At 33.3% G+C, this 14,421-nt stretch overlaps 1 protein-coding gene across 1 annotated transcript; it reads right to left on the bottom strand.

Annotated features, from left to right (window-relative positions):
• Positions 1 to 267: 267 nt before the first annotated feature.
• On the bottom strand, positions 268 to 4,552 carry LOC136204072 (probable WRKY transcription factor 40). The gene is made up of 5 exons (XM_065995256.1): positions 4,375 to 4,552; positions 4,198 to 4,269; positions 3,122 to 3,463; positions 2,180 to 2,296; positions 268 to 1,051 (listed from the first exon to the last, which is right to left on the bottom strand). Exons 1-5 carry the CDS (start codon positions 4,450 to 4,452, stop codon positions 710 to 712), a joined length of 951 nt encoding a protein of 316 aa, XP_065851328.1. The 5' UTR covers positions 4,453 to 4,552; the 3' UTR covers positions 268 to 709.
• Positions 4,553 to 14,421: the final 9,869 nt, after the last annotated feature.

Here is a 14,421-nt window from a genome sequence, read left to right as displayed (position 1 = left end):
AAATACAAACTAATGAATAGTTCTTTGTATATAAATAAATTAAATTTGAATTGCAGTTTTATATATAAGCTAATCAGATAGAGAGAAAATTCAGATTATATCTTGTAGCCATTATTTCACCATTAATACAAACTAAGCGGACACTTTTGGACTATTTTTATTGTTTTACGATAAATAATAGATATAAAGTGTTTGATTAGAATTGAGAAACATCTGTTCATAGCTATTTTTGTAAGGAATATCAGTTAACAGTAAACCATAACAGTAGAATCAAATCATCATGACTAAATTAACATTTTGTGAATGACTAAAGAACTACATAATCATTAATATTAATCTCTTAACTTGTATATACATCACCTCCTAACCTCAAAAAAGAAGAAAAAAAAGTATGAACACCTCTTGATCACAATATTCGAATATATATATACAGTGGCGGAACCAGAGAGGGTATGGAAGTGTTGTTGCAGCACTCCACGACCCTTTTCTCAAACGGAGAGCCACTCGAAACCAACCCTCCAATAGTGTATCCAACAGATCACCCCTGAAACTCCTTCCTCCGCCACTGTATATGCAACACCTCAGACCCTCTTCTCGGGCGGAGAGCCACTTGAAACCGACCCTCCTAGAGTGCATTTCGTTGACATTGAGCGCACCGGATCTCCCGTGCAAACCCTTCCCTCTGCCACTAATTCGATGTTTCTCGAAATTAGAATCTTCCCGAAATTGCAGCAGCGAGGGCTGCGGTGAAATTAGGATTTCTTGTCAATGAAGAAGCCATTTGTTGTATTAACATATGGTTGATTGCTGGAGTTTGATGATCAGATTCTTCAACAACTTTTCTTGGATTATAACTATGTTCTTGGATCAGATCAAGAGTGACATTTGGAGCTGAATTTTGTGATGAAACTCTTTTAGTTATGATTGAGTTATTGCTGTTGTTAGATCCTAAAGATAATTGATCTGAAGGTTGTGAATTGTTAAGAATATGATTGTGTTCTCCTTCATATGTTGCTACCAAAAGTGAAAGATCTTCTGCAGTTCTTTGAACCTGAATCAATTGGGGGAAATTGGTACTATTAGTTGTCGAGATATGAATTGAAACGCGGAGAAACTAAATGACGGGTTCATATTTTATCATGTGTTGAAATTTGAATAGTAAACGACATTTGAAGCTAATAGTTAAGACTCAATCATAGATCTTATATTAGTCTCTGACGCACTCAGTAATGAGATTGCTAGAACTCGAACCCTCGACCATTTATCTGATACCATGTCATGGAACCAACTGAACTAAAAGCTCGAGCTGATAGTTAAGACCCAATCATAGATCTTATATTAATCTCTGATATAAACGATGTTGGATGCTCGATTATTTGATATAAGATGCTATGATACTATGTCAAGAAACAATAACAGACCAAGGGAGGGAAGTGCACGGAGGGTCCATCGCAATCCCGACCACCGAATCCTCCACAGGAAGGGTGGTTTCATGTGCCCCTATGTTCGGGAAGAGGGTTTGGGAGTGTTGTGATTGTACTCCAGACTCATCTTATCATGTATTGAAATTAGAATGTACATAACGTTGTAAGAGCCTCGACTACTTAGTCTAAGATACTCTGATGCTATGTTAAGAAAACTTGGCGGAGGGAGGGGGTTTAGGGAGGGTCCGTTGCAATCCCAGCCATCGGAATTCACCCTAGGAGGTGTTGTTCCATTTGGCCCTCCGTCTAGGAAGAGTGTCCGAGAGTGTTGCAATAGCACCCTCAGACTCAATCTTACTATGTGTATAAAGGGCGGCCCGGTGCACTACGTGTCCCTGGTAAGTGAGGGTCCGAGGAGGGATCCCACCACAAGGGTGTATTGGGGGCAAGCCTTCTCCTGCCAATTTTTTTTGCAAGAGGCTGTCGCAAGACTCGAACCCGTAGCCTCTCGGTCACACGACAACAACGTTTACCGTTGCGCCAAGGCTCATCCTCAATCTTACCATGTGTATAATTTGAATAATAAATGGTGTTGTCAGTCTTAACCACTTGGTCTAAGACGCTCTGATACTATGTCGAGCAACAGAACCAGAAAGAGGGGAATGAACGGAGGGTCCATTGCAATCCCGACCACAAGAATCCACCCTAAATTGAAATTTGAGTCTAAAAACTATGCAATAAGTAATGATTTATACCTTCTTTTTGACAGGGCATGTAGGAGCAAATGAGCATTTGAAGTAAGCCCTAGGACAAGGGTTATCTCTTGTAACCTTTTGGCCATATTTCCTCCATTGATATCCATCTTTCACAACCTATCAACATTATACAAAATTTGTTCATATCAGTACAAACTAGTGTTTGATTAGAATTAAGAAAACGCGCAATAGTTAAATTCGAAGAAAAATCAGTCTTTATCAGCTACTAGTAACAATAAACAGCAACAACAGAACCAAACAATCTCTTGTTATTGTTTACTATTTGCTGTTACCGTTGCTGATAGCTGGTAGATAGTTATATTGAAACAAAAATAAGCTAATCTCTACCAGCTACCAACAACAGTAGAACCGAAAAGACTCACTATTGTTTATTGTTTAGTGTTACTGTTGATGATAGCTAGTAGATAATTATATCGAAAGAAAAATAAACTATAATATCTACTAGCTAACAGCAACAGTTGAACCAAACAGATTCTTAGAGGGTGTTTTATTGTTTTTTTTTCAAGCTCATGTTTGTCTTTTCACTTCAAAATAGAGAGTTTAAATTGTTTCGTTAGTAACTTCATGTTTGCCAACAGGAAACAGTAAGTTAAACAAATGGATTCTTATTATTATTCACTGTTTGTTGTTACTTGTTACTGTTGCTCATAGCTGGTAGATAGTTATATTGAAAGAAAAATAAGCTAATCTCTATTGGCTAAGCGCAACAATAAACAAAGCAACAAAACCGAGAAACTCTTGTTGTTGTTTACTCTAAAGATGTTAATTTCTATCGGCTAACAGCAACAACGAACAGCAGCAACAAAACCGAAAATACTTTGTTGTTGTTTTTGGTGTTACTTGCAACAACTGTTTTTCAATCCTAATCTTAATCCCTAACCATAAATTAGTAATTTCAAACCCAAATAAAATGAAACTCACAAGGCTCGTATCGGAAGGATCGGTCCGATGATAAGTTCTTGAAATTTGAGTCTTGATAGTTTCTTTAGGCCTTTTAGCACTTGATTCAAGTTCATCACTTGAACTACTTTCAGTAATTCCACCATTGTTGAATCCAACAAACATATTGGTGTTATAATCTTCACTTTCAGATTTCCTCTTCTTCGTTGTTGTTGTTTCTTTCTCTGCTGAACTTTTCTTGCTCATCACATCAGCCAATTGATTTTGCAGAACTTTGTAATTTTCGCATAAAATTGTTAGCATTTCAGTTAGTTTTCTGTTCTCACTGTTCATCCTGCTCAGCTCTTCAACCAATCCACTAGTCTGCAAAAAATCAAGAACAGAATTTGAGAATTTGTTTTTGAGGGGTTAGGGTAAATATAATTGCCACATTTGGGGTTAATTCGTAAAGTATTTCCGTATTTATAGTATGTTTGAAACTATTTCCGATTCTATGGTGTTTTTTAGTTCATTCGGCTAGCGGTAAAAGGGCCCCCACGATTTTTGTCAGACATTCGAGGCAGTTCGTCTGTCTTGACAGGTAGACTATTTCTGTACTTATGGTAGGTTTGAAACTATTTCCAATTCTATTGTGTTTTTTTAGCTCATTCTGCTAGTCATAATAGCGTTCCAAAGATTTTTGTCAGACATTCGAAACAGTTTATCTGTCTGACAGGTAGACTAGTGTTTCGTGTCGAGATTCTACTGCTCTTTGATCAACTCTCATCACTAGTCCGCCTTTCTGATTGTCGGACTGTTTTCTCTGACAGGGAGAATCTCCCTATCAGAACAGTGTCAGTCCTATTGTCAGAACGGTGGATTGGTGGTGAGAGTTGTTCAAAGAGTAGTAGAATCTCACCATGAAATACTAGTCTACCTGTCAGACAGACGAACTGCTTCGAATGTCTGACAAAAATCTTCGGGACGCTATTAAGACTAGCCAAAAGAACTAAAAAAACGCCACAGAATAAGAAATAGTTTCAAACTGACCATAAATACGGAAATAATTTAGGAAATGACTACAAATGTGGAAATGGAAACTGATTTTTCTGACTTACATCTTCTTGAATTGGTATTTTCCGATGAAATCCAAACAAATCTGGTTTTTCCTCCATTGTTTCTTCTTTTTTCTGAAAATCAAATTGAGTGTGTCAGATAGATTTCATCAGAATGAAATTAAAGAAAACAGACTGATATCTAATGCTCCGGGCACCTGAAAAGAAAGAAAAACTCACCGGAATTGCATCGAAATGGTTGAAAGAATTGATGTTGAGGTCAAGAGAGAAGTTAAGGCGATGATCAGTAGACTCCATTAAAAAGAAATTGAAGAAGTAATTTGGATGAAATAGAAAGAAAAATTAGATTCAAGGAGGATTGAAAAAGGTCAAGCGAATGAGATGAAGAAAAAGAAGAAGGGATGAATATATAGAAAGAAAGAGATGAAGGAAAGTGTGTGGAAATAGCGTATGGAATTATCAGTCCTGAGAGGAAGAAGATATCATCTTGGAATCGTCAGCTGAAAAAGGCCTAATAAAGGCTGTCCACATTCTTTAGTTAATAATAATAATAAGGGATAAGATAATAAAATAGTCTTATGGTTTTCGATAAAATTTAGATTTTACATTTAAAAAATAGTATCAATTTCAATAATGGAACGTGAAACGTTATTTATATTATTCTATTAAGATATGATTTCTCTCTCATAATATAAATGATCTAAATCGATGTCTAAATTGGTATGTTAAGTCTGTATTAGTGTTATTTTGTTGTTGTTGTTGTTGTTTCTGTTACAGTTTGTTGTTTAAAGGTTACTCTTCAGTAAAAGCCAAATAGGAGATCTCTAACCAAACACTTAAAACTCTTCATTTTGAAATGAAAAACAAAAAATGAACATAAAAAAGAGTAACCAAACACTCCCTAAATTGATATTTCCTCAAAAACTATAGGCTAGTTTTGGTACCTTATCCCTAATAATAATCTTTTTTTTAATTATTACAACGTTGGTTGGTTGTCACTAGCAATTTTATCTTTTAACTTTTAAAATTGTACCTAAAGTTAGAAATCATGAGTAATTTTACTTCTTACATTGGAAAGTCACATCATTATAAAATATAAATATTTTGTTCCTTATTCTACACCCGTTACGTATAAATTAATTCTTAAAAAATCACAATTTTTTGTGATTTACTAATAGAATTAGAGACTAATATTTTTAAATTCGACGAAACATTTAGATATTTGTATCCAACTCGTATAGAATACAGTATCATTTTTTAATTTTTTTCACGTTGATTCATGTGTTTGTAACTTGTTACTAATTAGTGATAAAATGAAGCAAATATGATATATAGAAGATAAGATTCTGTCTGCAAAGATATTTTGATGAATATTTCTCAAATTGCCTAATTTGTTAATGTTAAGATTAAAATTGTTTTTAGCTGTCAAAATTAATAAAATAGCATCATTTTAGACGTTGGAGCTAAAATTGCTCATGGATGTCAATGCTATGAGTATTTTTGCTTGAAAACATTACAATGTAATCATTTGCACCCTGAACTTATGTACAATGTAATCAATTAATCACTCGATTGTAAAAAAAAAAGTAAGCTGCATGCGGAAGATGTGTTGCACACGTCTTAAAAAAAAGTAAAACTACCAAGATCGGGGTATGCAGTTCTAATATTAGAGAAGATAAGGTTTACAGTTGAACAAGTAAAAACCTCATTTTTAACCTATTATGTGAATTATGTAATAACATTCTAAAACTCGTGCAACATATCTTCCACATTTAATTTATTTATTTATTTGCAATCGAATGAATAATTGATTACATTTTAGGTAAATTTAGGAAGCTAATTGATATTTTATACCAGTTGAGGAGGCTATTGAAATACTTTGAAGTCAGTCAAGTCTTTTGAAAAAATTCAGAAGGCAAATGATGTATTAAACCTATCCAAAAATAGCCTAAATTACAGATTATCAAACTTTTTTATCTGATTTTTTAATTCGAGATTCGTACACCCTTTAGATAGATTCTTTCCTAATCAAAAGCTTATAGTAAAATTAGTTTTAGTTGACATGGATATTTTAGTAATTTCCTTAAAATAATAGAAGGTGAGAATTCCGGAACGTCGGTTGTGAAGAAAATTGAAAAAGTGAGAGTTGGATTAGATATTCAAGTGTCAAGAGAAACAAAAGAAGAGTAGGATGGGTTGGCTACAACTTGGAGACAAGACAATGAAGAAAATCAAAAAGAAAGTTGCTTCTTGTTGACCTTTGTGTTAATCTCCTTGACTTTTGTGTGCTTCCTATTTCTTTCTTCACACGTTGCTTCCTTCTTCTTTTTCTTATTGTTTATTAACTTAATAACCACTTGCCATTGCCATTGCCATGGATTAATGGTCCACATTCATTGAATTTAATATTGGAACCACCAATTAGAGTAGGCTTGATTTACCTGTTGGCTGTTACTGTTTGTTGTATACATTGGTTAATAGGTTCTACTAAAAACAGTTGTTTCAGTTCTTACCGAACATTCTTTTTATCTTCTGCTTGGAATTTAAAAAGTAAAAAATATTCTGGAAAATGGAACTAGAGAGTTGTTGTTTACGTTTGCTATTGTTATTAGTTGTTTCTCAAACCGATAGCATCTGAAAGATATTAGGATTCACGTGTATTCGTCTTAAACTTAGAGGGACATTCGGAGGAAGAAGGGTCGTTGGATCAAACTAAATAGGAATATGCACTCCTTAAAACATGTGGGTCAATGGGACGTCCTCTGAATCCTCATTGGATCAAGACCCTTTAAACATGCTGGAGGTTAGAAAATCTCTATTTAGGTATATTACAAACTGCCTAAAATATAGTCACTAGTCGGGAGCGGACATCTGCCCTCTATGGTAGCTAAGGAAATGTTCCAACATCGATTAACGTAATTACGCTTGAGCTCCTTATAAATAGAACACATCTGCACAATTCCAAGTACCTACACATATCCTCCTAGATCGTGACCTTCCAAACACGCCGGATATTAGATAATCCTTATTCAAATGTATTACTAACTACCTAAAATACAACCACCACTCAAGGGCAGACACTTGTTCATCGTGGAAGCTAAGGAAAAGTTCCAACATCGATTAACATGGTTACCCTTGAGCTCCATATAAATTAAACACGACTTCACAAATTAAGGTACATAAACACATCTATTGCAATTAGTCTCAATTGCTTTTTACTTTGTCCTATACTTTGCTAACTTAGGCATTATAATGGAGTCACCGGTCAATGACCTCACACGAATAACCTTTCTATCTTAATTCAAGCATCAGAAAACCCCATACGGCGACAAAGTACTTTCGCACAGATTCTCTTGTATCACTAACTATATATTTTCTATCTACTATTGGAGTAAAACAACAAATAGAAGAACCTCAATACTTTTATTCATAATTTTAGGGATCCTCAAAGAGTCAGGTATCAGATCCCCGCAATATGCAAAGGACAATCTTCATCCATATTCTCGTTCTAATTTCAAGAATAAAAAAATTCTTCATCCCCGTTTTACGGAAATCTTTACTTTTGGCATCATATTGACGTGTCAAGTTCTAATTGGACTCAAACCTTAATAGAATTTCTCATTAATTCTTTGATCCAAAGTCGTTTGCTACTATCAAAAAAATCAAAATTTTAGAATGGTCCTATTCATATGAATGTGATTAATGAAAAGTGAACACAAATTTCTTGTTTGTGTCCAATTCTACACTCATAATTTCTCCATGTAGTTACATAACTTTTTTAACATTATATTATTTTCTTCCTATTGGGTTGAAATAATGTTTGATAAATAGATATTTTACGTGTAATAATCAATCACCAAAGGAGAAAATTAAAGAAATTTATTTGAATGCTTGACTTGTTCATATTATAATATACACGAAATCGGCAAATTAATTAGTCAAATAGACTCTTACAAAGAGATTTAGATCATATTTAATTAGAAGGTGAAAATTTTGTATAAATGGAATTTTCTCTCATTTAATTAATAAGTTGATTTGAGATGGAAAATTAATTTATGTTGAATTTCAATGTTATGTTTTAGAAAAATCAAGGTAAATATGGTGGGTTTTTTTTTTTTTTTTTTTGTTGAAATTAGTTAGCTTGTATTTATAAATTTTTAGATAATTTAATCCCTTAGTTTTAAATAGTTTATAGAATATTCAATGATATAATGACAAATAGCTAGGCCTGAATGCTCATGCATCGGTTTAAGTCTGAATTCAACATTTAGACCTAAGATCATCAAACACATAAAAGTTTGTTTATTCGGATACTTAATGATGAAGAAAGCTTCTAAGGGAGCTGCCTAAACGCACACATGGACAAATAGTCGTCTTGGATCTCAAAGGCACGCTCCCCAATCTTCATTTAGCATGGAACAGAAAGATAGAGTCTGAAGCTCAATCATAAGTTGTCATGTGTCAAGATATACAAACTTTATATAAGTAGATTACCTATAAATAGCTTGGGAATCAGAGCTACAGGTAGGTAATCCTAAATATTATCTCTCTTGCTCAACCGCTTTCAAGTTAACTTTGTACTTCCTCAAGTACCTGTCTAACTTAGGCATCAGAGAGGGTTTGCCGAAACTCCGATCCCTTTTCTGACTGTTGTTATCATTTCAGGTCAACATAGACGGTTAAAGAGTAGATTTCAGAAAGGAAGACATCATTCAATATAAGAGAAAATATTTATGTTAGCTCGTTGAGGTTATAAACGTGGAAAACGGTTTGAGTTAAATGGTTTTCTAGCAAGGTGTAACTCAAATCGTTTATAGTTGATGCGGAGGTTGTAAGAAAGAAAAATAATATACCTGAATTAAGGATCATAAATTTTATATATGAGACGAATCTAAATGTTATTGTAGAAGTGGAATACTGAAATCGCGTATTCACATATAATTAATGTTGGAATTATAGCCGAGTTAAAATTGGTATGTATCTATAACTGAAACGGATCATTTGAGACCGAGTTGCGAATCGGATAAAATTTAAGATGTTTTGGTAAAAGATCAAAATATTTCTCACCTACCTAATATCTAACCTATTCTATGTAATCCTAATTTGTGGTGTTAAATAAGCATATATTATCTAAGATAGACACTTTATCTATTAAACTGTATATAATCTCCTAATACAAGAATACGAAAGACACGTGGGAAGGTTTGTATTTCCTCTCTCTAGTAAGTTTGATTTAGTTTGTGATTCTATCGCATCTCCCTCCACCCGAAGTAGTTCAGCATAGCAATAGTATGATCGGTAATACAAAATCATGGTTCGATTTTTTCTGCTGCAAAATACGCGAGGATTCCGCGCTGTAAGAGGTAACACAATTACTTGGTTTATTTATCCAGATTTATATGTGAATAAATCTACATTGGTATTAAAGCCATAAATTTTGTATTTTGTTGTTTTAATCCACAAATTATAATTAGTACATCTTTTTAATAATAATAATTAATCAGAAAATTAAATTGTATTTATTTAAAATCAAAACGTATTTTGGGAACTATTTTTCCTGAAAAATCAGTGGTAATTGACAAAATAGATTGTATTTTGTGATTAAGGCTTTAATTTTCATATTTTGAACGAGTTTCAATCTCGATAGAGAGTATGTGTACCTCAAACTCTAACTTATGTTTGTCATATGGACAAATAGACCTTACCAACGTGACCGTAGACACTAAAAATGATATATTGAAAAACGTTGCGGAGCCAAAAGTCATTAGGAAGGCGGCATGTGGACCACATGTGCCAAACGCCCATGACATGTTGGTGTGGCGTGTCTCATAGGGATTGGTTTCCATGAGACATGTCAACATTGATCCTCAAATACCTTTACGCCATATGGAGCACGGGTACCACACACGTTCATCGCGTTGCATACGTGTGTGCGCGCGTGAAGGTGTTTCGTGGCGAATGTAAGCACTTCCAAATGGAAAATGTAAATAAAATGCTAAAGAGAATGAGAAGCCGAGAAAGAAAAGGAACAAAAGGTCAAAGAATAGGAAGTCGAACATTTCAGGGGAAATGCTTCAAATGTGGGAATTATGTTAAAGATTGAAAATCCGAGGCTAAAGTACCTTTAAACAACTCAATAGTGAGTGAATTGAGTGCCACGAACCATATAATGAAGGATCAAGATGCCTTCATCGAGTTTCAACGATTCCCCATCGGATAAAGATGGATATATATGGGAAACAACTCAAGAACTGTAGTTCGAGGGATTGAAACTTGTAGATTAATTCTATGTGGTGGTTAGACTCTTATTCTACATGTTGTTATGTATGTTCTTGAGATTCAAGGGATCTAGTCTCTATCACAGCTATGTTGAACATAGCTTTCAACTTTTATTTTAAGGATAATAGCTTGAATTTGTGTTTGGAAGATACATTTTATGGTTATAGTTAAGTTTCAAACTTTTGATTATTTTAGATATTGAATTGAGCAATTTTTTGCAAACCTTCGGAAAGGCAACTAGATATGAATGTCTTTTTCACTTAGTCCATTCTAATTTCTCTGGTTCGATGACTGTGGGGAAAATGCATAGGGCCTACTATTCATCATTTTCATTGATGACTATACGACGCTTGGTCACATCTATTTAATCTTTCACAAGTTTGAAGCTTTGAGTTGCTTTAAAATGTTTATGAACCTTGTAGAAAATCAATTAGATAGAACGATCATAGCTTTAAAAGTTCTTCGAGGTCGAGAATATCTATCAGATGAATCCAAAGCTTTATGTGATGAAAAAGGAATTGAGAATCTCAGTTGTCAATTCCCCGCACAAAGCAACAAAATGGTGTTGTCGAAAAGAGAAATAAAACTCTTCCCTGTATAGGTAGATCCATGATGACTCAATAAAATTTACCATGATTAAGTTATCGTAAACCATAGGGTTCACTATGTTTGCTCACGATACCTCGAGAAGATTTGGAAAGTTAGGCTCGAGAGGTAAAAGGAGTATGTTTAGAAAATAATCGTATGTATTAAAAGGATATGTTCTAGTGGGTGAAAATGATGAAAGAAAAGTGACATAATTCGAATCATGAGACATTATCTTCGTATAGAATGGGTTCCCTAAGTTATGAGAGGTTGATCATGATCTCACTTTAGATGAGGAAATGGAAACGAATGGATCTCTCCATTCGAGTGAGAAATTTTGAGGAACAAAAAAAAATGTTTAACATTTAAAATAGTATTAATGTAGGTTAACGTTTATAAAATAAGACTAATTGGGCCTCGATAATGCAACATGTCACGTCATTCATATTATTCCGTCAAATTCTTATTTCTCTCTCCATGTATAGTTGCCAGAACTTTGATTAATATAAATAATATGTTATGTTCCGTTATCAAAATCTAAATTGATACTCTTTTATAAGTTAGACCTACATTGACTCTATTTTATACTTAAATCGTAAATTGATATTTCCTAGGGTCCGTTAGGTATGCCGTAATGCAATGTAATGTAATCAAGATTGTAATGTAATCAAAGTTGTAATGTAATGAAATGGAATGGTGATTCTATTACCATGTTTGGTTGAGAATTAAAAAGAAAATGATGGAATGTAATTACCATTACAATATTTATATTTTCCTAATTAAATGTAATCATAAAATTTTATTTACATAATTAAATTGAATGAAAAACATAAAAAGCGTGAAAAGCACGAAAAATATGAAAAATCGAATCGAAATCAAATATAAAATTAGATTAACCGAAATCAATAAATTAGTATATAGTTTTTCGCTTTTTCATTTTTTTTAACTTTTCTCGTTTCTTTTAATTTCCATTTTCAACATTTTTCACAATTTTTCTATTTTCTCCTTTTTTTGGTTTTTCGTTTTTTCTCATTTTTTCGTTTTTTTTCTTTGTTCTCGTTTTTAATTTTCATGTTTTTCTACTTTTTTTTCGTTTTTGACAAAAAATAAAAGGTAAAATTGAGATGTGAGATTTGAGAAATGAGAGGTTAGATGCAATGATAATTCAAGTCATTTTTCTATATAATGAGGATTACAAGATTTGTTCAATAAAATTTAACTCAATGTTTTCTTATTATATTACAATAAAATTATAACATGCAACCAAACATGGTAATGGACCTTCAATATAATGATCATTCCATTACGAAGGTCATTTTTTTTTTTTGGTAGGAATAGGAAAAGAAAAAGAAAAACCAAAAAACAAAAAACCTAGCCTGTGATTAGCCTATGGAAGCTAACCCCATCATATCTTCAAAAAGAAGAGAAGAAAGATAAACATGAGGATAAAAAAAGGCCGTGACGCCCAACATCCCCTCATGACCAGCGACCGCCAAACGATCCGCAACCCGGTTCTGTTCTCTGAAGATATGGCTGAATTTTATGAAATCAAAAGAAGAGCAGAACCTTCTAATACCTTTGATTAGATTTTGGCTATTTAAACAAATAGCATTTTTATCGGAAATCATTTTGATAGCCTTAAGGTTGTCAGATTCTACAATCAATTTCTTCAAACCCAGACTCTTGGCAAGTTTAAGGCCAGAAAAAATCCACCAAAGCTCAGCCAAAAAGGACGAATCCAAACCCACAGATTCTAAGCAAACCCAGACAACCAGGCGCCCACATCATCTCTCAGAACCCCTCCTGCAGCAATCTTACCATCTTTAAGGCAAGAACCATTACGAAGGTCATTACGTCTTACCAAACGGGATCTAAAAACATTAAATCTATTTCTGTACCTTATCCCTCGACTTAATTAGTCTACAGGTTAATTGGATGGGTGGATGAAAGTTGTAAAAGAGAGAGATGATGGATGTGCCGACACGGAATTGAAATAGCTGGCCACACCCTAACCTTTCAACGAACCTTAACACTTCTTTTCTTACTCGCTTGTGAGTTGCACACTAATTAATGACACGTTGAAAATGTTTTTTATTTTTTATTTTCTATTTCTCTTTCACGTGGGAACAAATAATATATACTTTCCTTATTTTAAGAAAATATTAAAAAATATAACTGGATAATATTATTAAAAGAGATAATATTATTGTAAAAATATAACGTTTTTCGTAAAGTGTAGATTTGACTTTAACGTACGAAATAATCCAAATTTAACTATAATATTTCCAAATAAGATCATTTTTTTTATTATAATTGAGAGACTAACCCCAAGAAAACACCAAAAACAGACTGGTCATTAGAGACGGGTCATTCTGGGAAGCCTAGACCCACAAAAATCAGAAAAAAGAATGTCCTCGATATCTGCAGGAGGCGTATCACACTCGTGAAGACCTAAACTCAAACTCCCTATGTAGTTTGTCATCCAATCAGCTGCTCTGTTCTCTTCCCGTAGGATATGAACGAACCACACCTCCCAATCTCTGTCATATAGATCAATTTAACTTTATGTTATCGAAAATTGAAAAGATTGGTTTGACTATTATTTAACTGTCATATCAGAGCTTCTAAACATCAATTACGTCTAGAGATATTTAAGGTGTCACTAATACATTTATAAAAAACTTGTTAAAATGGTAACTTTGCTGCATAGAATTCAATCATAATTTTTTTTTGTTCAATATGTTTAAAATGTTTATTATATTATTAATATAGTTATAAATAACCAACAAAAAAATGAATAAACTGTTTCAGTTTGTCGATAAATTTTCTTGGAATGTCTGATGTGACATAGAAATAATAGTCAAACTAGCTTTTTTAAAATTTCGGTAACGTAATGGTAAAATTGATATTGCTTGAAAATATTAGAGTAAATTTGAACTATTTCATACGTTAGACTAAATCTACACTTCTAAAAAAACGTAAAATTCAAATTTAATCTTATTGTTATTACTCGAGAACAATTTTATCCTTACATTATCAACATTGCTGTATCTAATTTTGTTTTGAAAGGGACATAAAATTCGATAAAAAAAAAGACACAAAAAGGTAAGGGGTTAAACCCCAAAAATGAGATTTTTAAGAGCATTATTCTTAACTTGGTTATAACGATTCAGTCCGGAGTGGGTAACGTCGGGGTAAAAGGTCTGAGTAAGGAGCGGCTTTAAGAAATGATGATGGGGCAGAAATGAACTGAATCTTATATTGGAAATGAAGATGGAGTGACTGAGCCTTAGGGGTGAGCAAAATAACCGGTAACCGATTACCAAACCGAACCAAAATCTTAGTTTGGTTCGGTTATTTTAACATTCTGGTTCGGTTCGGTTTTAATTTTAGCTTAATTTG

This window comes from Euphorbia lathyris, chromosome 8, assembly GCF_963576675.1.
Source record: "Euphorbia lathyris chromosome 8, ddEupLath1.1, whole genome shotgun sequence".
Lineage (NCBI taxonomy): Eukaryota > Viridiplantae > Streptophyta > Magnoliopsida > Malpighiales > Euphorbiaceae > Euphorbia > Euphorbia lathyris.
Note: the sequence above shows the minus strand (reverse complement) of the source record. Positions and strands in the feature narration are given on the sequence as shown.

What these genes read in the sequence shown, in the direction of transcription:
- LOC136204072 (XM_065995256.1), bottom strand. Translation starts at nt 4,452, where the DNA reads ATGGAGTCTACTGATCATCGCCTTAACTTCTCTCTTGACCTCAACATC. An exon ending in ACCATTTCGATGCAATTCCG is followed by an intron (nt 4,270 to 4,374) that starts GTGAGTTTTTCT and finishes TTTGATTTTCAG; the next exon opens with AAAAAAGAAGAAACAATGGA. An exon ending in ATCCTTCCGATACGAGCCTT is followed by an intron (nt 2,297 to 3,121) that starts GTGAGTTTCATT and finishes TAATGTTGATAG; the next exon opens with GTTGTGAAAGATGGATATCA.